Source organism: Phyllobates terribilis, unplaced genomic scaffold (assembly GCF_046119375.1).
Source record: "Phyllobates terribilis strain yellow unplaced genomic scaffold, ASM4611937v1 Scaffold_4__5_contigs__length_816908805, whole genome shotgun sequence".
Lineage (NCBI taxonomy): Eukaryota > Metazoa > Chordata > Amphibia > Anura > Dendrobatidae > Phyllobates > Phyllobates terribilis.
Genome location: NW_027362764.1, coordinates 230,033,214 through 230,058,393, shown reverse-complemented (window position 1 = coordinate 230,058,393; position 25,180 = coordinate 230,033,214). Strand labels below are relative to the sequence as shown.

General features: G+C 40.9%; 1 protein-coding gene across 6 annotated transcripts in view; it reads right to left on the bottom strand.

Moving 5' to 3' along the window:
• ULK4 (unc-51 like kinase 4) overlaps positions 1-25,180 on the bottom strand; it is a 988,030-nt gene that overhangs the window by 308,757 nt on the left and 654,093 nt on the right. For all 6 annotated transcript variants that reach the window (XM_073678125.1, XM_073678126.1, XM_073678128.1 and 3 more), the window contains one exon: positions 8,506-8,611. In XM_073678125.1, the coding sequence (XP_073534226.1) occupies positions 8,506-8,611 (106 nt within the window). The remainder of the gene's footprint in view (positions 1-8,505; positions 8,612-25,180) is intronic.

Here is a 25,180-nt window from a genome sequence, read left to right as displayed (position 1 = left end):
TAAAAGAAGCTCAATAGATTGAACTTATGAAAAGCAACTCGTTTTTACATAGAATTACATATGTTCATTCTTTTGAGCATTTATTGGGCGCTCAGTTCAAGACCAGGCCATTGACCCCCGTTCCTGACCAGGCACAATTTTGTTTTTATTTCATACAAACGTTTTAATGAGCAGCAAAAAATGTTCTCATTTGGATATTCAAGTAATTTTTGCACTTTATTGTGATATATTGGGCTGAATTTTCAAGCTTTTCATATTTTACGTTGTTTTTTTTTGCGAATATTGTGTGATATTGGTGGGAAAACCAAAGAAATGTGTCTGCTTTTCCTATTTTTCATTTTTTTTTTGTTATAACCACAAAGGACTATGAAATACCGTACATTTTACATTTTGTTCCCCTTTCCATAACAATTATCTTTATGTATCGGACATGTTTTTTGTTCATGACGTGGGGTTAGTAACAGCAATTTGGATTACCAGTGGCTTTTTTCCCCCTGCTTTTTATTTATGTATGCATTTTTTTCATATTTACTTCACATATTGTGCTCGCCTTAAAGGGAATCTGTCACCCCCTGGGAGATATCAGACCTCTAATATGGGTATACAGGCGATAGAAATGTAAATCTATACATTCCTGCATGGCCCATATTAGCAGTCTGATTGCAGAGAAATGTAGTTTTCTAAAAATCGGTTTTCATCTGCTTGGCGCCCGGACGGACGCCAAGAAATCACCGCCTATCTGCTTAGGAAGCCCAGAAATCCCCGCCTATCAGCTTATTTTGCATTTCTCTCCCCTCCCCTGTGACAGGGCCCTATGACGTGCGCTCTTCTTATTGACACCCCGCACATGCGCAAAGCGCCGCTAACATAAGAAGCGTTTTTTTTCCTCCCGGCCCCATTTTTACCTGCAGTGCTGTAGTGCGCAGGCGCCGGGGAGTCAATGAGAAGAGTGCACGTCACAGGGCCCTGTGACGTGCAGGGGAGGGGAGGAAAATGCAAAATAAGCTGATAATTGGGGATTTCTTGGCGTCCCCCAGGCGCCAAGCAGATGAAAACCGGTTTTATAAAACTACATTTCTCTGCAAGCAGACCGCTAATATGGGCCATACAGGTATGTATAGATTTATATTTCTATAACCTGTATGCCCATATTAGAGGTCTTATATCTCCCAGGGGGTGACAGATTCCCTTTAATGTAAAAAAAAGACTTTTAGGATGCATTTTTACCAGTTAAATCAATAGTGTATGTGAAAATAAGCAATTTTATAATATATTTTATCATAGAAATCAGCTTCTTTCTCATTCTTGACAGATAACAGTTGCAACTGATGATGATATATCTCAGTAACTTAAAAATCTATCAGTAATGTAACAATCTGTATTCACTGAAGACAGATTTTACCCATGAATTGAGACTGTTAAAAATGAAAGATCTGTCCAGGAAAAGAAGCAGATTTCTATGATATATTACAAAGTTGCATATCTTCACGTGTACTATTGATTCATGAAATATAATTAAAACGATGGTTACACTTTAGGAATTATTTTGATTGTGACATAACTTACTGCGCTTCGCAAATGACTGCAGCTAAATGCGCTTTCAGTGTTAATCGCCCCAGGGTTATGCAATGAAACTGCAGATCACAGAGTGGAAATTAACAATGAAGCGGCTTTTAGTTGTGATTTGCAAACAACACAATGCGATGACAAACTGAAATTTTTTTTTAATTCTTACTCAAAGGTGCCAATTCAACAAAGTGTTTATGCCAGAAATCTGATGCAAAACACTTTGATTAATTGCAAAAATTTTTGCTCAACCTGAAATTGAGCAAAATGTTTGCAACCTTTGCAGTTTTCATGCTAGTCCTTGTCAGTTTTGCCCAAGTGGACAGAGCTTAGGTGGGGTGGGGGATGGTGGCACCACCGAATTTATCTAAAGGTATGCAATTAATTAAGCCAAAACTGTTATTTCAGGTAGCATTTCTGGCAAGACGCACAGAGGCGCATGCCACTGAAAAGATGTGATGAATTCCAATAGTGGTGTACGCCTCTTCCTGAATCTGGAACTTCCTACTCCACCAGGCCCTTTCATTAAGACTGAATTATACAACGCCAGTCTTAATGAATCAGCCTTTGACTTTTGATTGAAGAACTTAGAAAAACAAAGAGAAATAATGGCATATGACAAGCAGCTTTATAAATTACTGAAGTGGTGGTAACTATGGAATACAATTCACCGTCACTTCCACAAAAATTTCTACACAGTCATCACTGTTCTTCGTGCAAATCGGTCAGCAGATTTCCCAATACAAAATGCAAACATTAAAAAATAGATCTCTTAGACCTGATAAGGATGCTGTATTTACTTTGAAAGTCCATGTCACAATGACTGAATAATCCTGTAGGAAGTTAATTCTCACTCTCCATTCAGCTGGCCTGGATGACAGCTCCTCAGTGTTCCTCCTTCATGCTGAGATCTCATACTGCTTACTACAAGCCGCAGTTCTCAGTCTATCTTGGGCACTTGGACTCATTAAATTATGCATTGTATAGCTGGACTCATAAATGTTCATCTTACTATCATATTATACAGACATTCTGACATGGAGACAGGTACTGACATAAGCACTGGCAATATGGAAAGCTTATTGAAAGATTAATACAATAACGATAGTTCAATTTCCCAGTCATGATCAGTTTTACAACACTTAAAATAAAGTAATTCATAGGAAATCATTTGTTTGACCATATTGTGAGCCGGTGTTTGCCATAGAACAAGGGGAGCAGAGTGTAAATGACCACCATGGTTATGTAGTTAAAGGGGTGACTACTATTAGGACATTACAGGACATGTCATTTTTATCTCAAAAATCCAAGACAGTTGACTAGTTTATTTTCTGTTTGGTTGTGTTTTGTGTCCTATTTCAATGACTTTACATATGCAGATATACCACAATATACCCCATCCAGTGGCTCCATCGGGGCTTATGTCCGAACTGCCCGCAAAACGGGATTCGAGCGTATGCGCTGACAGGGCCATGGACGCGAACGCGAGCTCTGTCGTACATCATTCTCGGGTGTATACGACTACTGGAGGTGAACACCCAGACGCAGTCTACTATGTCTGGGTGGCCGTCTCCAGTAGGCGTATACGCCCAAAAATGATGCACGTCAGAGCAGGCGTTCGCTCTGTCTGCATCACTATAGTCCATGGACCCGTCGGTGTCCAATTCCTATTTTGCGGGGTGGTTCAGACGTAAGCCCCGACAGAGCCACTGAACAGGTGCCTGAAAACAATGTGAAAGCACCACAAGCCGCATCTGCACAGGATACATGCATTACCATATGTAGCGCCCCAAGGGTTCGGCCGCTACAGGGGTATTGCACCTCAACCAGAGGTGTGATATTCCACTCCCGGGTAAGGATGGAGTGTGGACCAGGGCTCGTTTAGCTGCATGCATCACACACACCCCATTTCCGGGGGACAGCTCAACGGTGCTCCCATTAGACAGTAATGCAGGCACGACAGATCCTGTCCCTGGCTGGAGTGGGGAGGGGGAGGAAAACCCAGTGATGTAGGAGCAGGAGGGGACGGTCTCTGGGCATAGGTAGGAGCCCATTGGTTGCAAGTCACCTGGGCTCATACACAGAGAGGGAGGTATATAAGGTGGGCACCATCTTAGTTCTGGGTCAGTTCAGTCAGGAGGAGAAGAGAAGAGGAGTTCAGCCAGAGAGGGCTGACAGGGAGCTGTGGCTCAGTCTGGGCCCAGCTCCACGAGGCAGGCCTAGAGTGAAGGCCAGAGCCAGCAGAAAGAACAGATACAGAAAGAAACAGAAAGGAAAGTAAGAAGGAACAGAACACCAAGAGAAGCCCAGAGACACGAAGGCAGAAGGAACCCTAAGGACCCAGGAAATTGCGGGTGACGGGTTGGCAGAACAGGGTACCGGATCCCAAGTTGGTGGAGGCGACTAATCCTCAGCCAAGGACCGGCGGTCGTGACCATTTACTGGTGCGACCCCTCACTACACCTACTAGAAAGGCACACCACATAGGGTCAGGGAAGTGGACACCCAGCCTCCCAAGAGAAGACCCGAGGCAGCTGGACATAAGTAGCGTCACTGGTGGGGCACGGCTGACGAAAGGACAGAAGGGAGTCCTGTGCCACACTCTGGAATTACCTGGGGGTTGACCGAGCCCCCTGCCTGGTGGATGCAGCACGGCTCGGGCGGTCCTACCTGTGCACAAGTGACCTGGCTGAGAAATGTGAGTAAAGAACCTGAACTGCAACACCTTGTCTCTGTGCTTTCTCACCGCATACAGCACTACTAGTGCTGGGACGCCCGTGCACCATCACCCCCACCATCAACTTCACTGCCCTGGGGCTGCACTCTTCCCGTGGGGAGTCACACTACCTCAGCTGCATACACCATCAGCCCCAGCGGTCTGCTTTGCAGCGGCGGTTCGCACTGACCGCAATCCACGGGTGGCGTAGTCGGACATTAGATCATAAAAGCCCCCACAAAAGACCGCCATTGGCCTGACCACCCTGAGCCACGGGACCGGGTCGCCGCCAAGGAGACTACAACCCCCAGAAGCCCGGTTCCGGGTGCCCCTCGGCCCAGGGGGCGAGTCACATACATGCACACAGAAGACCTCAGCATCATCTACAGTAGCCATTTGTGTTAATGAGCTGAGAAAGTGCAGCAAAACAGCTGAGGTTTAATGTAAAGTGCAACATTGGCTGTATGCTCCTCAGAGTATCACACTAACTATAGCTGGAAGAAAAGTCCGGCACGTGCTGTAATTAATTGGAGCACATCAGACAGCGGGGAGTGCTGGGATTGGCAGCTTTACACTGTGTTCCAAATTATTATGCAAATAATATTTTCTCAGATTTTCCCAAGTTACCTATATGAATTGCAGTCATTGTAATTTTCCAGTCAAATAACTATTAGAGTACAATAGAAAGGTTTTTGTACAAACTGCCTATGATAACAGTATATTTTTAAAACAAAAAAAACTCAAACTGCACTCAAAATGCATGTTCCAAATTATTATGCACAGCAGAGTTTTCAACCATTTCATTTTAATAAAGAACAAAAAAATGGTCATTTTTGAAATTATAAGCATTAGCAGGTTATTACAAACTGAAATCAAACAGTTTTCAACTCAAAACTTTATTCTAGGTGATGTTACATTTGCACATAGGACCCCTTGTTCGAAAGGAGCTTCTGAACTCTCTCGTCCATTGAATTTGTCAGGTTTTGGATGGTTTCTGCTTCAATTGTTTTGCATGAGGACAGAATACCCTCCCAGAGCTGTTGATCAGATGTGAACTGCCTCCCGCCATCATAGACACTCCTTTTGATGATGCTCCAGAGGTTCTCAATGGGGTTGAGGTCAGGGGAGCATGGGTGCCACACCATAAGTTTGTCCCCTTTTATGCCCACAGCAGCCAGAGATGCAGATGTGTTATGTGCAGCATGAGACGGGGCATTATCAACAAGGGGCCTATGTGCAAATGTAACATCACCTAGAATAAAGTTTTGAGTTGAAAACTGTTTGATTTCAGTTTGTAATAACCTGCTAATGCTTATAATTTCAAAAATGACCATTTTTTTGTTCTTTATTAAAATGAAAAGGTTGAAAACTCTGCTGTGCATAATAATTTGGAACATGCATTTTGAGTGCAGTTTGATTTTTTTATATACTGTTATCATAGGCAGTTTGTACAAAAACCTTTCAATTGTACTCTAATAGTTATTTGACTGGAAAATTACAATGACTGCAATTCATATACAGTTATATGAAAAAGTTTGGGCACCCCTATTAATCTTAAGCTTAATGTTTTATAAAAATTGGTGTTTTTGCAACAGCTATTTCAGTTTGATATATGTAATAACTGTTGGACACAGTAATGCTTCTGCCGTGAAATGAGGTTTATTGTACTAACAGAAAATGTGCAATCTGCATTCAAACAAAATTTGACAGGTGCATAAGTATGGGCACCTCACCAGAAAAGTGACATTAATATTTAGTAGATCCTCATTTTGCAAAAATAACAGCCTCTAGTCGCTTCCTGTAGCTTTTAATGATTTCCTGGATCCTGGATGAAGGTATTTTTGACCATTCCTCTTTACAAAACAATTCCAGTTCAGTTAAGTTTGATGGTCGCCGAGCATGGACAGCCCTATTCAAATGATCCCACAGATGTTCAATGATATTCAGGTCTGGGGACTGGGATGGCCGTTCCAGAACATTGTAATTGTTCCTCTGCATGAATGCCTGAATAGATTTGGAGCGGTGTTTTGGATCATTGTCTTGCTGAAAGATCCATCCCCTGCGTAACTTCAACTTTGTCACTGATTCTTGAACATTATTGTCAAGAATCTGATGATACTGAGTGGAATCCATGCGTCCCTCAACTTTAACAAGATTTCCGGTGCCGGCATTGGCCACACAGCCCCAAAGCATGATGGAACCTCCACCAAATTTTACTGTGGGCAAGTGTTTTTCTTGGAATGCTGTGTTTTTTTGCCGCCATGCATAACACCTTTTTGTATGACCAAACAACTCAATCTTGGTTTCATCAGTCCACAGGACCTTCTTCCAAAAAGAAATTGGCTTCTCCAAATGTGCTTTTGCATACCTCAGCCGACTCTGTTTGTGGCGTGCTTGCAGAAACGGCTTCTTTTGCATCACTCTCCCATACAGCTTCTCCTTGTGCAAAGTGCGTTGTACAGTTGACCGATGCACAGTGACACCATCTGCAGCAAGTTGATGCTGCAGCTCTCTGGAGGTGGTCTGAGGATTGTCTTTGACTGATCTCACCATTCTTCTTCTCTGCCTTTCTGATGTTTTTCTTGGCCTGCCACTTCTGGCCTTAACAAGAACTGTCCCTGTGTTCTTCCATTTCCTTACTATGTTCCTCACATTGGAAACTGACAGGTTAAATCTCTGAGACAGCTTGTTGAATAATCTTTGTTTTCAGATCATTTGACAGTTGTTTTGAGGAGTCCATGATGCCACTCTTCAGAGGAGATTCAAACAGGAGAACAACTTGCAAGTGGCCACTTTAAGTAGCTTTTCTCATGATTGCATACACCTGGCTATGAAGTTCAAAGCTCAATGAGGTTACAAAACCAAAAAAAGTGCTTTAGTAAGTCAGTAAAAAGTAGGTAAGAGTATTTAAAACAAGAAAATGATAAGGGTGCCCATACTTATGCACCTGTCAAATTTTGTTTGAATGCAGATTGCACATTTTCTGTTAGTACAATAAACCTCATTTCAAGGCAGAAACATTTCTGTATCCAACAGTTATTACATATATCAAACTGAAATATCTGTTGCAAAAACACCAATTTTTATAAAACATTAAGCTTAAGATTAATAGGGGTGCCCAAACTTTTTCATATAACTGTAGGTAATTTGGGAAAATCTGAGAAAATATTATTTGCATAATAATTTGGAACACAGTGTATATTGCCTTTCTGTGGGCACATGGGTGCAGGCTGCTGCTCATTGATTGTGAAAACACACTGTACATGGATGTGTAATGGAGGATCTCAGAGGAATGAGAACAGGATGCATTATGGTAACGTATGTTCAAATATTCAAGAGTTTCCTGCATTTTGCAGATCAATCTGCTGCAGAAATCCAAAGCTGACACTTGAATCTCTTCCACAAATGTGTAGACGAGCCTTCATGTCATTCAATAGGACCAATCCACGTTTTTTCCACTGGAAATATAGTGCACGCTGCAGATTTAAAAATGAGGAGCATACTCAGTAATTCACAGGGATTTTTGCTACTACATGTGAATAGGATATGAAATACTAACTTGCATTGGATGCAGAAAGTTTATCAGATTTAATGCGGATTTTGGCACAGGACCGACGCCCAACTCCTCTGTACCTAGTCTACTTAATTTTACACGGTGTAACAAATTGGATTTAAAGGAAAACAGTTGTCAGAATTCCCGTTATTAAACTTCTGCCAGATTGTTATGTGCCTCCTAATTAAGATCCTAAAGATTCGTTCCGTGCGCCCTTTCAGCCAGGCACATTGCTAAAATTGTTCTCTTTATAACACTATCCCTATATAGTAATCAGAACTGAGCGGTCCAAGGGATATGTACGGATCAACGGTGAGCTCTCTCACCTGGCCCCATTATACAAAAGCAGAAGGGTCAGGTTAGAGCGCATTCAGCAGACGCTAAGGTTGGTCTGTACATGCCCATCCGACCGCTCAGTCCTGATTGCCATACCAGAAGATGGGGGCATAAAGATCATTTTTAGCAGTATGCCTGGCTCCAAGGGGGCACTGAATGGATAGGTAGGATCTTAATTAGGAGGCACATAAGGTGCTGGCAGCAGTTTAAAAAAGGGAAACCTGGTGATAGGTTCCCTTTAATTTACAGAATTCAGGGGCTAATATTATGAGGAAAACTCCTCCCCCAGAGGAAATGTATCTCTAAATACACAAATTATGTATGATGTACTTACCTTGCTCATAGAGAAGCTTCATATTTGTGTCTTTCTGCGCGACCAAATTGTATAATAAGGAGATCACGTTCTGAATGACATTTCCAAGCACATTATCTTGATGTGTCTGCAATAAACAAAGTCAACACAATGAGCACCTCGCACTGTCCATGTAGTTGTGTTACTTCTAATTACTGCACATAAGAAGCTTCCTCGCGGTGCAGAAGATGGTGACTTCACTGCACACTGTGCAATCCCAGAAGCCACATATTTCTGAGATCTGTCTTTTATTAAACAGGAACAGTTTTTCAGATCTATTCTATACTTTCGGAAGATAAATGTATCTTTTACTGCCTTCCACCAGTGGGTCTAATTATTTCTGAAGCATGTAAGAAGAAAGATTTATTTACAAACCCTAACATGACAATATCCTTTATTCATGTCTGAGGACCACATAATAAATGGAACAAAAAAGAAGTATTAAAGCCAGTCTATATAAAAAGCAAAAAACAAAGCTATTAAGACACACAAGTTATTGTCTCGATAAATGATAGATGGAAATACGTGCATAAAGTGCACTCATACAATATCATTAATTTGTCACTCAGAACAAATGCATTGTCTAATTCACAATATGGTATGCCACATAAATCTAACATACACAGTAATTGTTTTACATGGGATGGCATGTATAGTAAACTTTTCTTAGTCCAGTTGGGTTCTTAGAATACAATAAAAATGTCTGCTGCTTTCCTGCTGTGGATTTCAATACAGCATTTCTGCAGCAGCATAGGTCTCCTTTTCTAGAGTACCTACCACATGTATTTAAATAGGTGCTTAAGTAACAGTCAAAATGATAAAAATAACTAATTTGCTACAGAATGCCCAAAGTGTCCAACTCCCAGCACCAACTTATGACATGTGGCATGGAGTGTACGTATCAGAATATGCACACAATCATTGGAGGCTTAGTTTTCACTATTTTCTTTGATATTCCAACATTTTGTAACCTGTAATAAACATTTGAATTTATTTGTTTGTTTGCTTGTATGTTACCTTAAAACGATTAAAATCCAAAGGTTTTAAAACAAAATGATTAATTTGGGTCTTAATTGTTTAATAACAAGTAATGGAAACCTATTCTGGTTATGTGGTAAGGTGCACAGCCCTGCAATTGTAAGACGGTACAATTCTAGACAGCTGCAAGGCCAGCCAAACATGGCGCCAATGACCTAAATTGACAGCATCATCAATCCCTTTGAGTCACTATAATTGTGGACTTGTGTCTATAACAATGGAGCTATAATATGCTCATCTGACACTTGCCTAACGGGCCGTTTTTTCCATTGCCATTTTACTTGAATGGTCTTCCAGCCAAACTTGTTCAGTTTCTTTGGTTCCTCAATCTTTAACATATTTCTTGGAGGATTTTACAAGAACCTCTATCAGTTTGACACACACAAATGCTCACCACAAGGGGTCCAACAGTATAAGAACGTGTTATGACTGGTAAAATCGATTTGTCAAGATTAAGGAGGAAATATGTTCTTTCAATCCATCAGCAGAACAAGTTGATGTTATTTGTGGGAGAGATGCCGCAAATGTGGGCATTTAATGAACAGTACGTTTGACAGCTTTAATAAAACACAGCAATCGCCAACTGAGATAATTAGACTTGAAGCAGCAAAATTCTAGTGTTTGGCAACACAGATGAAACAACTTCATTAAAATGTGCAGCTTTTACAAATGAAAGGCATGGAAGCACTGGACCCTGAAGAATCAGCCTTCTCAAAACTAATTGCTTCTGTGTTTAAGAAGGACAGCCATGAAACACCAAGGGCACTGCAAAGAAATACAAGGAAAGTAGCAAATCTGATTATACGTAAAAATATACAACTGTTTATATGCTTATTCAATCAACTCTGTTCACAAAAAGATACTGACACAGCCCAAATTAGGGTCAAAGTAAAAAAGAGTGGATGCAAAGTGTGTGGATATTAACTTTGGGCACTCTGTACAAATTTGCCTTCTTCCACAGGTGCAATCATAAACCACACGTGATGTATGGCTGAGCTATAAGGAGGGCTGGTCCCAACACATCAACTTATTCTTCTCCTTCTAGGTAAGTATGCCGAAGTCCAAACACACTGGGCTTCATTTATCAAAACTGTCTGAATGAAACACCGCTGCACATAGCAACCACTTTATTTTTACCAAGGCTATTTTAAAAATTAAAGCGTACCTGTAGTTTCAGCTAACTTTTGAAAATATTCTGTCATGTGTATACATGAGGAATAACATTATTTCTGCCCATATTAGTTGTATCTTGCATTTTTCACCAGTTTTTCTCTCTGCAATTTTCAGTTCTTTCTTAGCCAGTGGGCGGAGAAAAGCTGCTATTTTGTCTCCTATACACAACACAAAAAGAAATGAAGGATTCCTGCTCTTCTTTCCTTAAAGCGTAACTATTGTTTTAATTTTTATTTCATAAATTAATAGTGCACATGAAAATGAGCAGCTTTGTAATTTATCTTATCTGAGAAATCTGCTTCTTTTACCTCCTGGACTGATCTTTCACTCTCAATTCAGGAGTAAAATCTGTATTCAGTGAAGACAGATTTTCCCATTACTGAAAGATAACAATTGGTGCTTTTAAAATTTTATAGAGAAGGATGGAGGAGCTTAAAGGGGTACTCCCATCTCCAAGATTCTATCCCAATATGTACTAGGTATAATAATAATATTAGCAAACAGCTCCAATTAGAAATGTAATCTAGTTTTTCTGATTCGCTATGTCTCTTTCCTCATGTGCAGGCATTGCAAGACCTTAGATGTCCATGGTTATGACCACTGATATAGTGACAGTTCGGTAGTTGCTAGAAGTCATAACCATAGATACCTAAAGTCCTGCAATGCCTGCACATGAGGAAAGAGACATAACGAATCAGAAAAATTATACAACATTTCTAATTGGAGGGATTTGCTAATATTATTATTACACCTACTACATATTAGGATAGGATCTTTGGAGATGGGAATACCCCTTTAAGGTAGACAACCTGTAAGTTACACTGAAATGACCCTTACAGGTCTTTATGACAACCAATTGTCATCTCCTATCTCAGTAATGGGAAAGTCTGTATTCACTTAAAACAGGTTTTAAGAATTTTGAGAATTAATGAACACTAGCAGTCCAGGAGGAGAAAAAAAAGCAGATTATTCAATAGGATATAATTAGTGTTGAGCGAGTATGTTCTGTTTCGAGTATGCTCGGCCGAGCTCCGAGTATTTATAGCTGCTCGGTGATATGGTTGAATCGCTCCCGTGTGCATGATTTGCAACTGTTTGAGTTTTAATACATGGGAGGAATGTCTATTTCTTACACATTCCTCACATGTAATAAAGCTGTCAAACAGTCGCAAATCATGCACACGGGAGCGATTTAACCTCATCACCGAGCAGCTATAAATACTCGGAGCTCAGCCTGAGCATACTCGAAACAGAACATACTGGCTCAACACTAGATATAATATAACGTTTTTTATTTTTACACATACTATTAATTTATGGAAAACAAAATTAAAACAATGGTTACTCTTTAAGTAGCACACAAATAGAAGCAGCATATAAGACAACATACAGCAGTACTGAGCTGTGTAGTTGTGAATGCAGCTCCGGTGTGAAATACATTTATTGAAAGCAGCAGCAGAACAGGCTTGATTGTTTTTTTTGCTTTTTGTCTGCCTAGTCTCTCAATGTGCCGGTTGATCCTCATTCCTCCGCCACCTCCCTTCTCCAGAGTTTAATAGGCTATGTAACCTGACCTCTCACTGCGCTAGAAGTCCGTCTTGCATTGACAAAGATGGATCAGGGCTGGATTTTTTTGCAGAGTCAAAAGTTAAATCAAGAGACCAGGCAGGGGAGGTGATGCTGAAATCTGTGCTGGTATTTGGAATTTGGACCTTGGAAGCCGCTGTCTAACAAATTCTCACCTTGACAATGCATTTATACAAATCAATATTGTTGCTGCTTTACCCACCTTATTGAAGCCAAGGAAGCTCTGATATCTGTTTACATGTGTTTGGTGCAAACACCAGATGCCAAGCCAGAATATTGGGGGGGGACGGGGACTAGAATATTTTATGTAGTGTGTCTGCAATAAACAACTGCACAATGTGACTGCACAATCAGCTTTCAGGGCAAATTCTCACTTCTAGATCCCACTTGTTATTCCATTTTTAAAAAATACTATGGATGTAATAAATTAATTAGATGAAAATTGGATAGCAGTATCATACATTAAATCATCAGCACCAAGGAGAGGCCAGACCCAGACAACAGAAAACCAGTGCGCAGTGGCGTTTCTCTGTTATTTCTCATACAACTTTTGGAACAAAAAAACAGCACTGGGCAATTTTTTTTCCACCTTGGACAAACATTTAATCTGTTATAGAAAATCTAAATACATGCTCATATAAACCAGAGGTCTTCAAACTGCAGCTCTCCAACTTTTGAGATAATGGAGGTTGTAGAGGATGGGACCTCTTAAGTCAATCCTGATCAATGATGTGCAGTGGACCTGATGTCTCACCTTGAATACTGCAAAATTCTTCCACAAATAATTCTGATTAATCGATGGGCTGAGCTTTATAAATTCAAAGTGTAAAATGAAGGTGTTCTCATACGATATAATGAAATATTGAAAAGCTTGATTGACTCAGACTATATACAGTATGTCAGCAATTAAAAAAAACAACTTTAAAACTATAGTATTTATGAGCCGCTACTAATATCAAAGCAACAAGGTTAATCTAAAGTTTGATTTATCTAGAGGCTTTGTAATGGCATTTCAAAAGAAGACAGAAAGTTGACAACGCCAAGATCAGTTATTGTACAAGTGATGCACAAGAGAAGAAAATGACACAAGCTTATGTCGCTAAAGTAGAATACTCTGATAATGCAAAGTTAAAAAGACATCGAATGTAGGGCTCAAACAAATTAAGATTTAATACATTAACACAAGGTGACCAAAAGACTTTGAAGTACTCTCATGTTCGAAACAAAGCAAAAGTAGTTACCTAGCTACACAGTTAATACAGTTGAAAAAAAAGACACATATCCATCAAATTCAACCAATGGATGGGAATGAATGAAGGGAATTGCATTTAGGTAAATCCATAATGCATGGATCCAGGCAGCCCTAAAGAGCAAGTTTTTCCCTTCTGATCCCAAGTGACCATTGACTAGATCAACATTCAGAACAAGAATTTGAAGAATTTGATACATTTGCATAAGTATTTGAGCTTTTCTATTTAAAAAACATGTAAGACCTTTTTATGACCTGCTCCCGAGGTAGGCTGCTCTACAGGTTAAATGTTTTTGTGGTAAAGAAGCCTTGGGACCTATGGATACTGAAGCGTTTTTTCTCCAACAGAGCAAGTTTTACATGAAACAGCTTTTAACCATGGGCAGCACAGTGGCTCAGTGGTTAACACTGCAGCTTTGCAGCGCTGGGGTCCTGGGTTCAAATCCCACCAAGGACAACATCTGCAAGGAGTTTGTATGTTCTCCCCGTGTTAGTGTGGGTTTCCTCTGGTTACTCTGGTTTCCTCCAGCATTCCAGAGACATACTGATAGGAAATCTAGATTGTGAGCCCCGATAAGGTTTGCAAAGCGGTATGGAATTAATGGTGCTATATAAATTAGTAAAATAAATATTTTTTGTATGGGCCATTTATATACTTGTACAAATTAATAAGGTCCCCAATTAGTCATCTCATCTCAAAACTAAATGAATTTAAACCTTTTGATCTTTTCTCATAACGAAGATCCTCCATACCCATACATGGAAATATGTTAACTAGAGATGAGAGAATTGATTTTCAGTAGGGATGATCGAGCATGCTTGGATACGGAGTTATTCGAGCGTGCTCGGGTTAGGATAGAGGAGCCGGCAAGCTCGAGTCAAATGCTCAGGTAGCAGCGATAGCATGTATCGTGGCTGACATACTGCCGCTAAACATGTGTAGAATGCCCAATACATGGCCATTCTCCACATGTTTAGTGGCAGTTGATCAGCCATGATACATGTGGCCGCGGCTACCCAATTATTTGACTCGAGCACGCTGGCTCCTCTATCTGAACCTGAGCACGCTCAAATAACTCCATATAAGAGCATGGAGCACCATCCCTAATTTTCAGGACCAGGTCTGGTCCAGGTCTGTAATCTGTGATTGCTGGACAGGAGACCTGCATAACACCTTATCTCCCGGCATTCCCGGCTCCCATTCTTTTGGCACAGTTTCATGTGTGTGTCACGCCACAATGATGACGCCACTCCAGCTAATCAAAAGAGGACTCAGAAATGCCAGGAGGTAAGGAGATTCGCAGACCTCCCGTTCCGTGGGACCAGGCTAAGGACCGGAGTCCTACAAATTGATTCTCCCACCACTAAATTGTTAACAACTGAGAAAAATTAAATTGAGTCTCTCTGTTATATTGTCCTAAACTAAAAATAGAGTGAAGATAAGAATTTATATGAGAGAGAACCATAGCCCAAAAATATGATGAGGATAGAAAATCTAACTAAAGGGAATCTGCAACCAGGTTTTCCCCATATAAAGTATGGCCACCACTATTAGGGCCTCTTTTACAGCATACTGGAATGATATAACTAAAAAAGACCACCTTGGACTTGGCTTCCTAAAAGGCCGTTGAAGGATTTCTCGTACCTCTTGATGAACCATGGGGAAAGACGCAACACATTACCAACAAGGGGAAAGGAAAGTGTGAGAAGAGAAACAAAAACCCAACATGAAAAACTAAGACACATTCAAATAAGGTGAAGGACAGAACGATAAGGAGACCAAAAATAAAAGGAACTAGTAAGTCCTCCCAAGAACTTAACAGAGATAAAAGGAAAAGGTGCTGGAAGGAAAGCAAACCAACTTACCGCAAGAATACAATCGGTCTTTACTGAGCAAGATAAACCCCTAAGATAAAGAGCTGGAACACCTAAATGTACATCCACCAGAAAATATAGCCAGCAAGGAGTGCAGAGAAGGGATACTATGTAAAGCCTCATCCAGAAAGTGATAGGGCAAACCAAAATGAGAAAATGGAAAACACCTGGAAAGGAGCAAGCCAAGAAGGGAGAAAAAGGACAATGAAAGAATCAGCATTTGGACAGGGAAGAAAAAAAGCTACAGCTCAACAGGCACAAGAACTGACCACAAAGCAACAGGTAACTGGATCGAAACCCCAAACCAAGCCATGACCAAGACCTTTTATTATATTCACAGATGGGGTGGTCTGATCCGATGGGAATCTCTGGTCTTGATCCGGCGTCTCCTCTCTTCTTATGGTCGCCGTCCTCATTCCCTGCTTCATCTAGATAATGCGTCCTACGTCATTCACACAGTGTCTCCCAATTGTGCTCCTGTGCAGGCTTACTTCACACTTAGGGCAGAGCAAAGTACTATAGTGAGCATGCACCGGCTTTACTTGTGGGTCATCGCCGTTCTTTGGCCTCAACGGGCGCATGTGCACCACAGTACTGTGTTCTGCCCTCAGCAGGGCAAAGAGAAGTGCGCCTGCACAGGAGAGCGATGGGGACATTGTGTGGATGAATTATGACATGTCACAAACACAAAGCATGGAAGGAAGATGGCGATCGTAAGAAGAGAGGAGATGTCCATTGGACTGCACTGTATGTGAGTATCACAACAGGACCTTTTTGGGATCTGTAGACTGGATTGGGGACATTTTTACAGCATTCGAGTATGCTGTAAAAGAGGCCCTAATGGTGCCGTACTTTAAATGGGGAAAACCTTGCGACATCTTTCCTTTAAGAAACAGAGGCTGGCTTATATACACAAATTGGCACCATAAAAAAAAATCACAGTAATAACTTAAAAATTATGAAATATTTACACACTGCTGGGGCCTCCACGAAATGGGGGTACCTTGTGGTGAGTCTGGTCACTCTCCATTATAGCCTATGAGAAAGACGGTAGTCGGCCATTTCTGTGTTGCTCACAGGCCATGATATTCTCTTATCTTCCATATTTAATGGGAAAGAAGTCTTTAATAACACAAGTGTGAACAGATCCTGGTTCACTGATTAGTTTTCTGGCAGAGGTAACAGTACAGTATACAGTATGTAGCAATATTTATGCCACTAAAAGTACCAAAAACCTGACATTAAATACATAACGATAGCGAGTAAAATTATCAGATAAAAGGCAAATGTAATTATACAATATATGCAACTGGGTAAAGTCTTGAAAGGTACATTTAAAAGAAATACATCAGAACCTTAAAGAAATTATATAAGACCATACCATAGTCCGAAGACAATTGTATATTTTTGCTTATGTGCAATGTGTTATATTGCATAATCTAAATGTGCTTACATCTATATAAAAGTACATTTCTAGAAGACACAAAGTGAAATATGCATTTATATTCCACTCCAGTTTCATTATTGTAATGTGCAGACTCTATTATATCACAGCTACAGCTAAAGGCAACTTTAAAACCTCAGTGATGTTTAAAGCCGCGGCCTAAATTAGTTTATCACTTTATCAACTGTACCCATGAGGCTGGCAATTTCTTATGGATGATGTTACAGTACCATGCCTTCAGGCAGATAATGTGGCGAGAGAACCAGCCGTGCATCACTAGGATTCGCACGACAGAAATGCAGAGGGATTGTGCAGCAAGGACAGAGGTCCCCGAGGATAGAGGGCATCTCTTTTGTGTTTTTGCCCACAGTATAAGAAGACAAGCAATCTGTTTAGCGCTGCTCTTATCTGTACTGCTAACCCAAAAATGACAAGTCTGATTAAAGCAAACAATTTCTCAAAGACACAGCAAGCAAACAATACATCACCAGAAGCGAATACAGAATACAAATGTGATGCCACCGCAAGGGTATATCATACCCTGGCATTTCCAAATATATATTTACAAGTGCACTTTAGAGTAAGAACATAATGTGTGTGGCATTGATCTTACTGAGAGTTAAACATGAGTTCTCAAACGCAGCACCGGAATACATCTCTGGAGCCTGCATGCACAATATGCCCTGCACATTAGGCTCCTTCAATTAAAGGGGTTGTCTGGTGCTCTAACATTGAAGGCCTATCCTTAGGATAGGTCATCACTATCAGACCAGTGGGATTGTGACTCCCAGAAACCCCACAAAAAACTGCTCTAGGTGCCGGCGGTGGCAGGATGTGATCAGCTGCAGAGCTGCACAGCACAGCTCCATTTACTGCATTGCACATCCATCCCTATTAGAATAAATAGGGGTGGACCTGCAGTACCATGCTGCAGCCACTATGCAGTTGAAGGAGCTACGCGGTTCGGCTCCATAACTAAGCACATCAGGCCATCGTTGACATCGGAAACAACTGATCAGCAATAGTGCCGGGTGTCGAGCCCTGACTGATCTTTATTGATGACATATCTTAAAGAAATAAAAGAACCAAACAACCCCTTTAAAGCAATAAAACTATTTTTAATAAAATTATTAAAAGGAGAATACTGGACCAATTGTACTTTAATCGACTCCTGATCCTAAGTATCTGTCAGTATCTGTCATTCCCAACAGATCCATCATAGGCCCATGCCTCTTTTGCCCAATAGAAAACCACTATACAGATAGACGGACTAAACCAACATTTTCTAGTAAAAGTAATCATCTCCTGTGTGAATGCAATAAAAAAAAATCCACTATTGTCCAGATTCATTAGGACTGGCAATTTTTTATGCTAGTATTGATGATGAGTCTGCGGGAGTAAGACGCACATGCATCTTTCAGCTACCTTACATCACAGCAAGTAATATACTCTAGAGCAGGGGTGGGCAATTCATTTTCCCAAGGGGTCACATGAGAGACCGTGACTATTGTGGAGGTCTGAACCAATAGGCTGAAATAAATTCTGCTCAATATTAATATTAGCATATTAAATATAATTATTTATATTAATATTAATGGTATCACTTAACATTGAGCAGATATACAAGTATGCTGATATCCTCCTATATGACGTATGAGCCCACATACATTCCTTCTATAAACTGTAAGAGTCCACACACAGTTCCCTATATACAGCATGAGCCCCCACATAGCCACCTATATACAATGAGCCCCAACATAGCCCCCTATATACAGTATGAACCCCCACATAGATTCTCTATACACAATGAGCCCCCACATGGCCTCCTATATACAGTATGAGCCCCCACATAGCTTCCTATATACAGAATGAGCCCCCACATATCCTCTTATATACAGTATGGGCCCTCAAATAGCCTCCAATATACAGTATGAGCCCCCAAATAGATTCCAATACACAGTATGAGCCCCCAAATAGCTTCCAATACACAGTATGAGCCCCCACATAGCCTCCAATAAACAGAAAGGGGCCCCCAAATAGCCTCCAATATACAGTATAAACCCCCAAATAGCCTCCAATATACAGTATGAGCCCCCAAATAGCTTCCAATACACAGTATGAGCCCCCAAATAGCTTCCAATACACAGTATGAGCCCCCACATAGCCTCCAATAAACAGTATGAGCTTCCAAATAACCTCCAATATACAGTATGAGCCCCAAATAGCTTCCAATATACAGTATGAGCCCCCACATAGTCGCCAATATACAGTATGAGCCCCCACATAGCCGCCAATATACAGTGAGTCCACACATAACCTCCTATATACAGTATCAGCCCACACACAGCCTCCTATATACAGTATGAGCCCCCACATAGCCTCACTATATATAGAGTGAGCCCCACATAGCGTCTGATACACAACATGTACCCCACATAGCCTCTTATATACCGCATGTGCCCACATAGCCTCACTATATATAGTATTAGCTCATTATATAGCCTTCAATATACAGTATGAGCCCCACATAGCCTTCATATATATTGTAAGGCCCACATAGCCTCCATATATAGTGTAAGGCCCACATACACTCCATATATAGTGTGAGCCACACATAGCCTCCATATATTGTGTAAGCCCCACATAGCCTCCATATATTCAGCGTGAGCCCCAACATAGCCTCCATATATACAGTATGAAACCCTACATAACCTCAACATATACAGTATGAGCCCCACATAGCCTCTATATATACAGTGTGAGCCCCACATAGCCTCCATATATAGAGTGTGAGCCCCCACATAGCCTCTTATTTACAGTTTGATCCCCAAATATTCTTCAATTTACAGTATGAGACCCAAATAGCCTAACTATATACAGTATGAGCCCACCACATGGCCTCCAATATACAGTGTGAGCCCCCACATAGCCTCCTATATACAGTGTGAGTCCCACATAGCCTCCATATATACAGTGAGCCCCAAATATCCTCGAAATACAGTGTTAGAACCACATAGTCGCTAAATATACAGTGTGAGCCCCACATAGCCTCCATATATACAGTGTGAGTCACCACATAGCCTCTTATTTACAGTTTGAGCCCCCATATAACCAAAAAATATACAGTATGAGCCCCACATGACCTCCATATATGTAGTGTGAGCCCTACATAGCCTCCATATGCAATGTGTGAGCCCCATATAGCCTCAATATATACAGTGTGATATATATAGAAGAATGTATACACATACTCACCCCGATCCAGTTCTTCCGGTGCTCTACTCCGGTCTCCTGTGCACTGAGTCTCAGCAGCGATGCGATGAAATGAAGTCATCGTGTCCACTGTCTCATACGCTGATTGGTGGAAGATGTAGCTGGCAGGACCGTCCTCCACCAATGTATTCACTGCTGCAGTGACAGCAGGTGGCGGATGGATGGCGTTCGAGGGAGGGTATGGTGCAGCCAGTGGGCCACTGTTTCAACCCTTCGGCTGTCTCAGTCTGAGGGCAGGAATGGAACAGTCAGAGGGCCAGTTGTGGCCGTGGACCGCAATTGGCCCAGGTCTGCTCTAGAGAGTAAATATATTTCTGTCATAATTTACAAGCTCGGCCACACTCCCTCTAGAGCACACACATCAAACTCTAGCCTGAGGGCCAAATCTCGCCCTCAGGGTGATTATATTTGGACCGTGATGCTGGGGACTATATGGAGCCATTATACTGTATGGATGACTATGTGGGGCCATGATACTGTATGGAGCACTTGGTGGGGTCTATTATACTGTATGGCGCACCATGTGGGGCCATTATACTGCATGGAGCACTATGTGGGGCCATTATACTGTATGGAGCACTATGTGGGGTGTATTATACTGTATGCAGCACTAAATGGGACCATTATACTATATGGAGCACTATATGGGGCCCATTATAGTGTATGGAGGACTATGTGGGGCCAATTATACTGTATGGAGGACTATGTGGGACCCATTATTCTGCATGGAGGACTAGGTGGAGCCCATTATTCTGTATGGAGGACTATGTGGGGCCCATTACACTGTATGGAGGACTATGTGGGCCCATTATACTTTATGGAGCACTATGTGGGGCCCATTATACTGCATGGAGGACTATGTGGGGCCAATTATACTGTATGGAGGATTATGTGGGGCCCATTTTTTTGTATGAAGGGCTATGTGGGGCCCATTATACTGTATGGAGGACTATGTGGGGACCATTATACTGTGTGAAGGTCTGTGTGAGGATCACAGTTGAGGTATCATACTGTGATGGGTCACAATACTTTGCTGTGGAGGTACAGTAGGGTCATTATACCCGGTGTGTGGAGGGTACTGTGGAGGAATTCACTGTGGGGATATCATACTGTGTTTGGGGGGCAGTTTTGTAGGCATTATACTGTATTAGCTATATTATTTATTCATTCAAGATTCTTTATCTTTGTTATTACATATTTAAATTAGGCCATTGGGCCATATGGTTTTTACTGCTGTTACATTAAATATTATATTATTCCAGTATACCTCATTTGTGATGTGCTAATTTTATTCTAAGATCTTTTAATTAAAATGAACTTTGAGGGACAAGCACTTTAAGTTTGTTTCCATATGAAAAGTTTCATCATTATATTTGATGATAAGGAAAAATTTCCTCAGTTGTAGACATTTTTTTAAATATCAATGTTAGCCCACAACTTTGTCTAAGTTTTTAATGCCAACAATTACAAACAATTTTGTGCAATTTGCTATATTTTAGGTTTTCACCATAATTTGGGAAAAAAAAACGGATTGATGAATCAGGCCTTTCTGAAGGGTCTTTAGCTTTAGATGAATGTAATTTTGTGACATGAAGAATTTTACTCCAACACAGTGGATTTTTTTAAAGCCTATGATCCCTTCAGGATCCAAGGGTTCAACGTACTTTTAATTTATTTGGCCAACTTTAATGACAGCAAGTAAGAAGATAGGTGAAACTGTCTGAAAAGTTTTAATGTGAGAGTAACTTATAGAAAACATATCATTACATTAATTATAGGAAAATGAGAAAATGGAATTCAAAAACTACTTCCAATCAACATAAGTGACCCACACAGTATAGGAGGTTACAATGGTAAATAGGCAATTAAGGGGGACATTTTTTAGGACAGAAGGTAAGACGGAAGGCTGAAATTGGTGGGGAAGAGTCAAAAGGGTTGGAGTGTTGAGGAGCAAGCAGCAAAATACAGCAGCAGAGTTTTGAGAGTTGCTTTCCAATGCCCTAAACATCTGTTCATGGCAGCTTTTTCTCTTACTGTTATAGGCAGAATACAAGAAAATGCTGATGACTTTCTTAGCACAGAGAACGTCAAAGGTAGTAATATTTGTCATTAATGAGTAAGCAGGCTTGGTGCCTGAGTAGGGCATCAATGGTGAAGACTTCCAGTCTTGGTCTCACTTTCTGTATTTAAAAGGTATATCTTATATGTTGTATAAATTGAGACCAAACCTTGGATGTACTTGAATGATGTTCGATACTTGACTAGGGGCTACTTTGCTTAGAAATATTGAGAAGCAATGGACTATTTGGTGGTAAGCTCCTCTGATAATAAAGTATCAGGGATGGCAACAATTCAGAGGTAAGGTATTCTTATTTATTGTAGCTAGATTTTTTAAGAGTCTGCCAGCACAAAATGACTGTTCAGACAAAGCATATGCAATTGGGGCAACCTTGGCTTGGCCAAATAGTTCTGTGCACTTTCCCACTTCTTTTACACCTATTTCTGCCCTCTTTTTCCTTAAATGAGTTGTCCAGGACTATATAATTTCTTTTTTACTGTGGTCCTATGAACTAACAGGCAGGTAGTTGCTAACTACCTGCCTGTTCTGCCCAGCGCAGATCTCAGTCGGGTCAGAGTGGTCACATACCGCTCCTGCCAGCGATTCTGCAGCTTCCACAGTCATCACATTGACAGAGCGGTGGCATCTCTTCCACTCAACTCTGTTGACAGGGCGTGACTACCGATGTCATGATAATTGAAAGTTGGCTATCTGCTGCCTAACTGCGAGAAGCCGGCTGTCTAATAGCATGACATCAGCAGTCACATCCCGTCAACAAAGCAGACTAGAAGAGCTGCTCTGTTGATATGGAGCAGCTGAATCGCCGGCAGGAGCAGTCAGTGACCATTCTGAGCAGGCGCTGGAAAAAACAGGCAGCTTGTTAGCAACTACCTGCCTGGTATTTTGTTATCATGAGCCAAAAAACAAATTTAGTCTTGGATAACCCCTTTCCGACATGTGCCATACTATTACAACACATGTCGGGTCCCTCCCTTTGGTGTGGGCTCCGGTGTTGAGCCCGCACCTTTCCAGGCACATGACAGCTGATCTGTACAGCTGTCATGTGCCCCTAACAGTCGCGGGTGGAATTGTGATCCACCCACGGCTGTTAACTAGTTAAATGCCGCTGTCAATCTCTGACAGAGGCATTTAACTCACGCTTACAGGAAGCGCGTCACTAACGCTGCTCATCGGCGCCCGTGTCACATGATCACAGGTCACCAATAGGTTGGCATGTCTGCAGGAAACCCCTGCGGTTGTCATTGCCAGATTGCTATGAGCGCAGCCCAGCAGTCGGTGCTCATAGCAAGTGAGCATTTCTGCTACACACAGACGATCTGATCATCGCCTATGTGTAACAGAGGCAATCAGATAATTCCATCTTCTGGTCTCTCATGGAAACTATTGAAGCTTGCAAAAAGTAAAAAAAAAGTTTTTAAAAATATTAAAGTTTAAATCACCCTCCTTTCGCCCCATTCAAAATAAAACCATAATAAAAAAAATTACATATACACATATTTGGTATCGCCGTGTTCAGAATCGCCCGATCAATCAACATCTAAAAATAATTAATCTGACTGGTAAACCGCGTAACGAAAAAAAAAATCTAAACGCCAGAATTGCGTTTTTTTGGTTGCCACAACATTGCAATAAAATGCAATAACGGGCGATCAAAACATCGGATCTACCCCAAAATGGTATCAATAAAAACGTCAGCTCAGCGCGCAAAAAAAAGTCCTCACCCTGTCCCAGATCTCCAAAAATTGGAGACGCTACAGGTCTCGGAAAACGGCGCCACAATTTTTTTTTTAACAAACTGGATTTTTTTTTCACTACTTAAATAAAAAAGAACCTACATATGTTTGCTATCTATGTACTCATAATGACCTGGATAATGGCAGGTCAGTATTAACATTTAGTGAACAAAAAAAACCCCAAATCACTGTGGAATTGCACTTTTTTTTACAATTTCACCGCACTTGGATTTTTTACCTGTTTTGCAGCACACGATAAGGAAAAACCAATGGGGTCTTTCAAAAGTACAACCTGTCCCGGTAAAAAATAAGCCCTCACATGGCTATATTGACCGAAAAATAAAAAAAAAGTTATGGCTCTGGGAAGAAGGGGAGCAAAAAACAAAAACGGAAAATGGCCTGGTCACAAAGGAGTTAATTAAATGTTCTGGTTTTACAGGAGGAGAAGGGCAGAGATGCAGGCAAAACAAGAAGGTGGGAAGGTACCTTGACCTGCTCAGCCATGCCTGTTTGAACAGGTATTTTGTACAGGCAGATCGTATAAGAAATATTATACAATATCTGTAGATTTTTAGCCCTCATTATGTCTATGTTATATAATTTGTAGACTCTTGTACTTATTTTATGCGGGTTCACAGAAAAGGTACAGAACATTTTTATTATCAGGCACCTAATGGATAATAAACAGAGCTTTACAGCAATAATTTGACATTTTGAACAGCAAAGTTTAAAACAAATAAATGGGACACAGGATTTGGCAAAAAAAATATTAAGTATTAGTATAATTTTGACTAAACATGAGCGGCAATGATAGACGATTAATGCTTCAATGCATCTTCCAGGGAAGTGAGCTAACAAAACTCATTGGCAGCTAGCTTAAATTAGGTATCAGTGAGGATAATGCAGCCATAATGACTGAAATAGCCAGAAAATTAAATATAATCATGTGCCATTAAGCACACTCTGGCTCCATTTTTACTACATTATTTTCTATAATTTGCCTTCTGTCTATTGAAGAAACCTACCGAAGCAATTTTGCTCGCAATGATAAACAAGTCTAATTTTTCCACAATGAAGTCCCATGAGATTAATGGGTGGTCACAGGTCACTATTATCTGGCCAATCCCACAGTGACCTAGGTAATAATTTAAAAATGATGAAAACCCAGCTTCTGAGATTGTCACCAAGATCTTTAAGACATAATT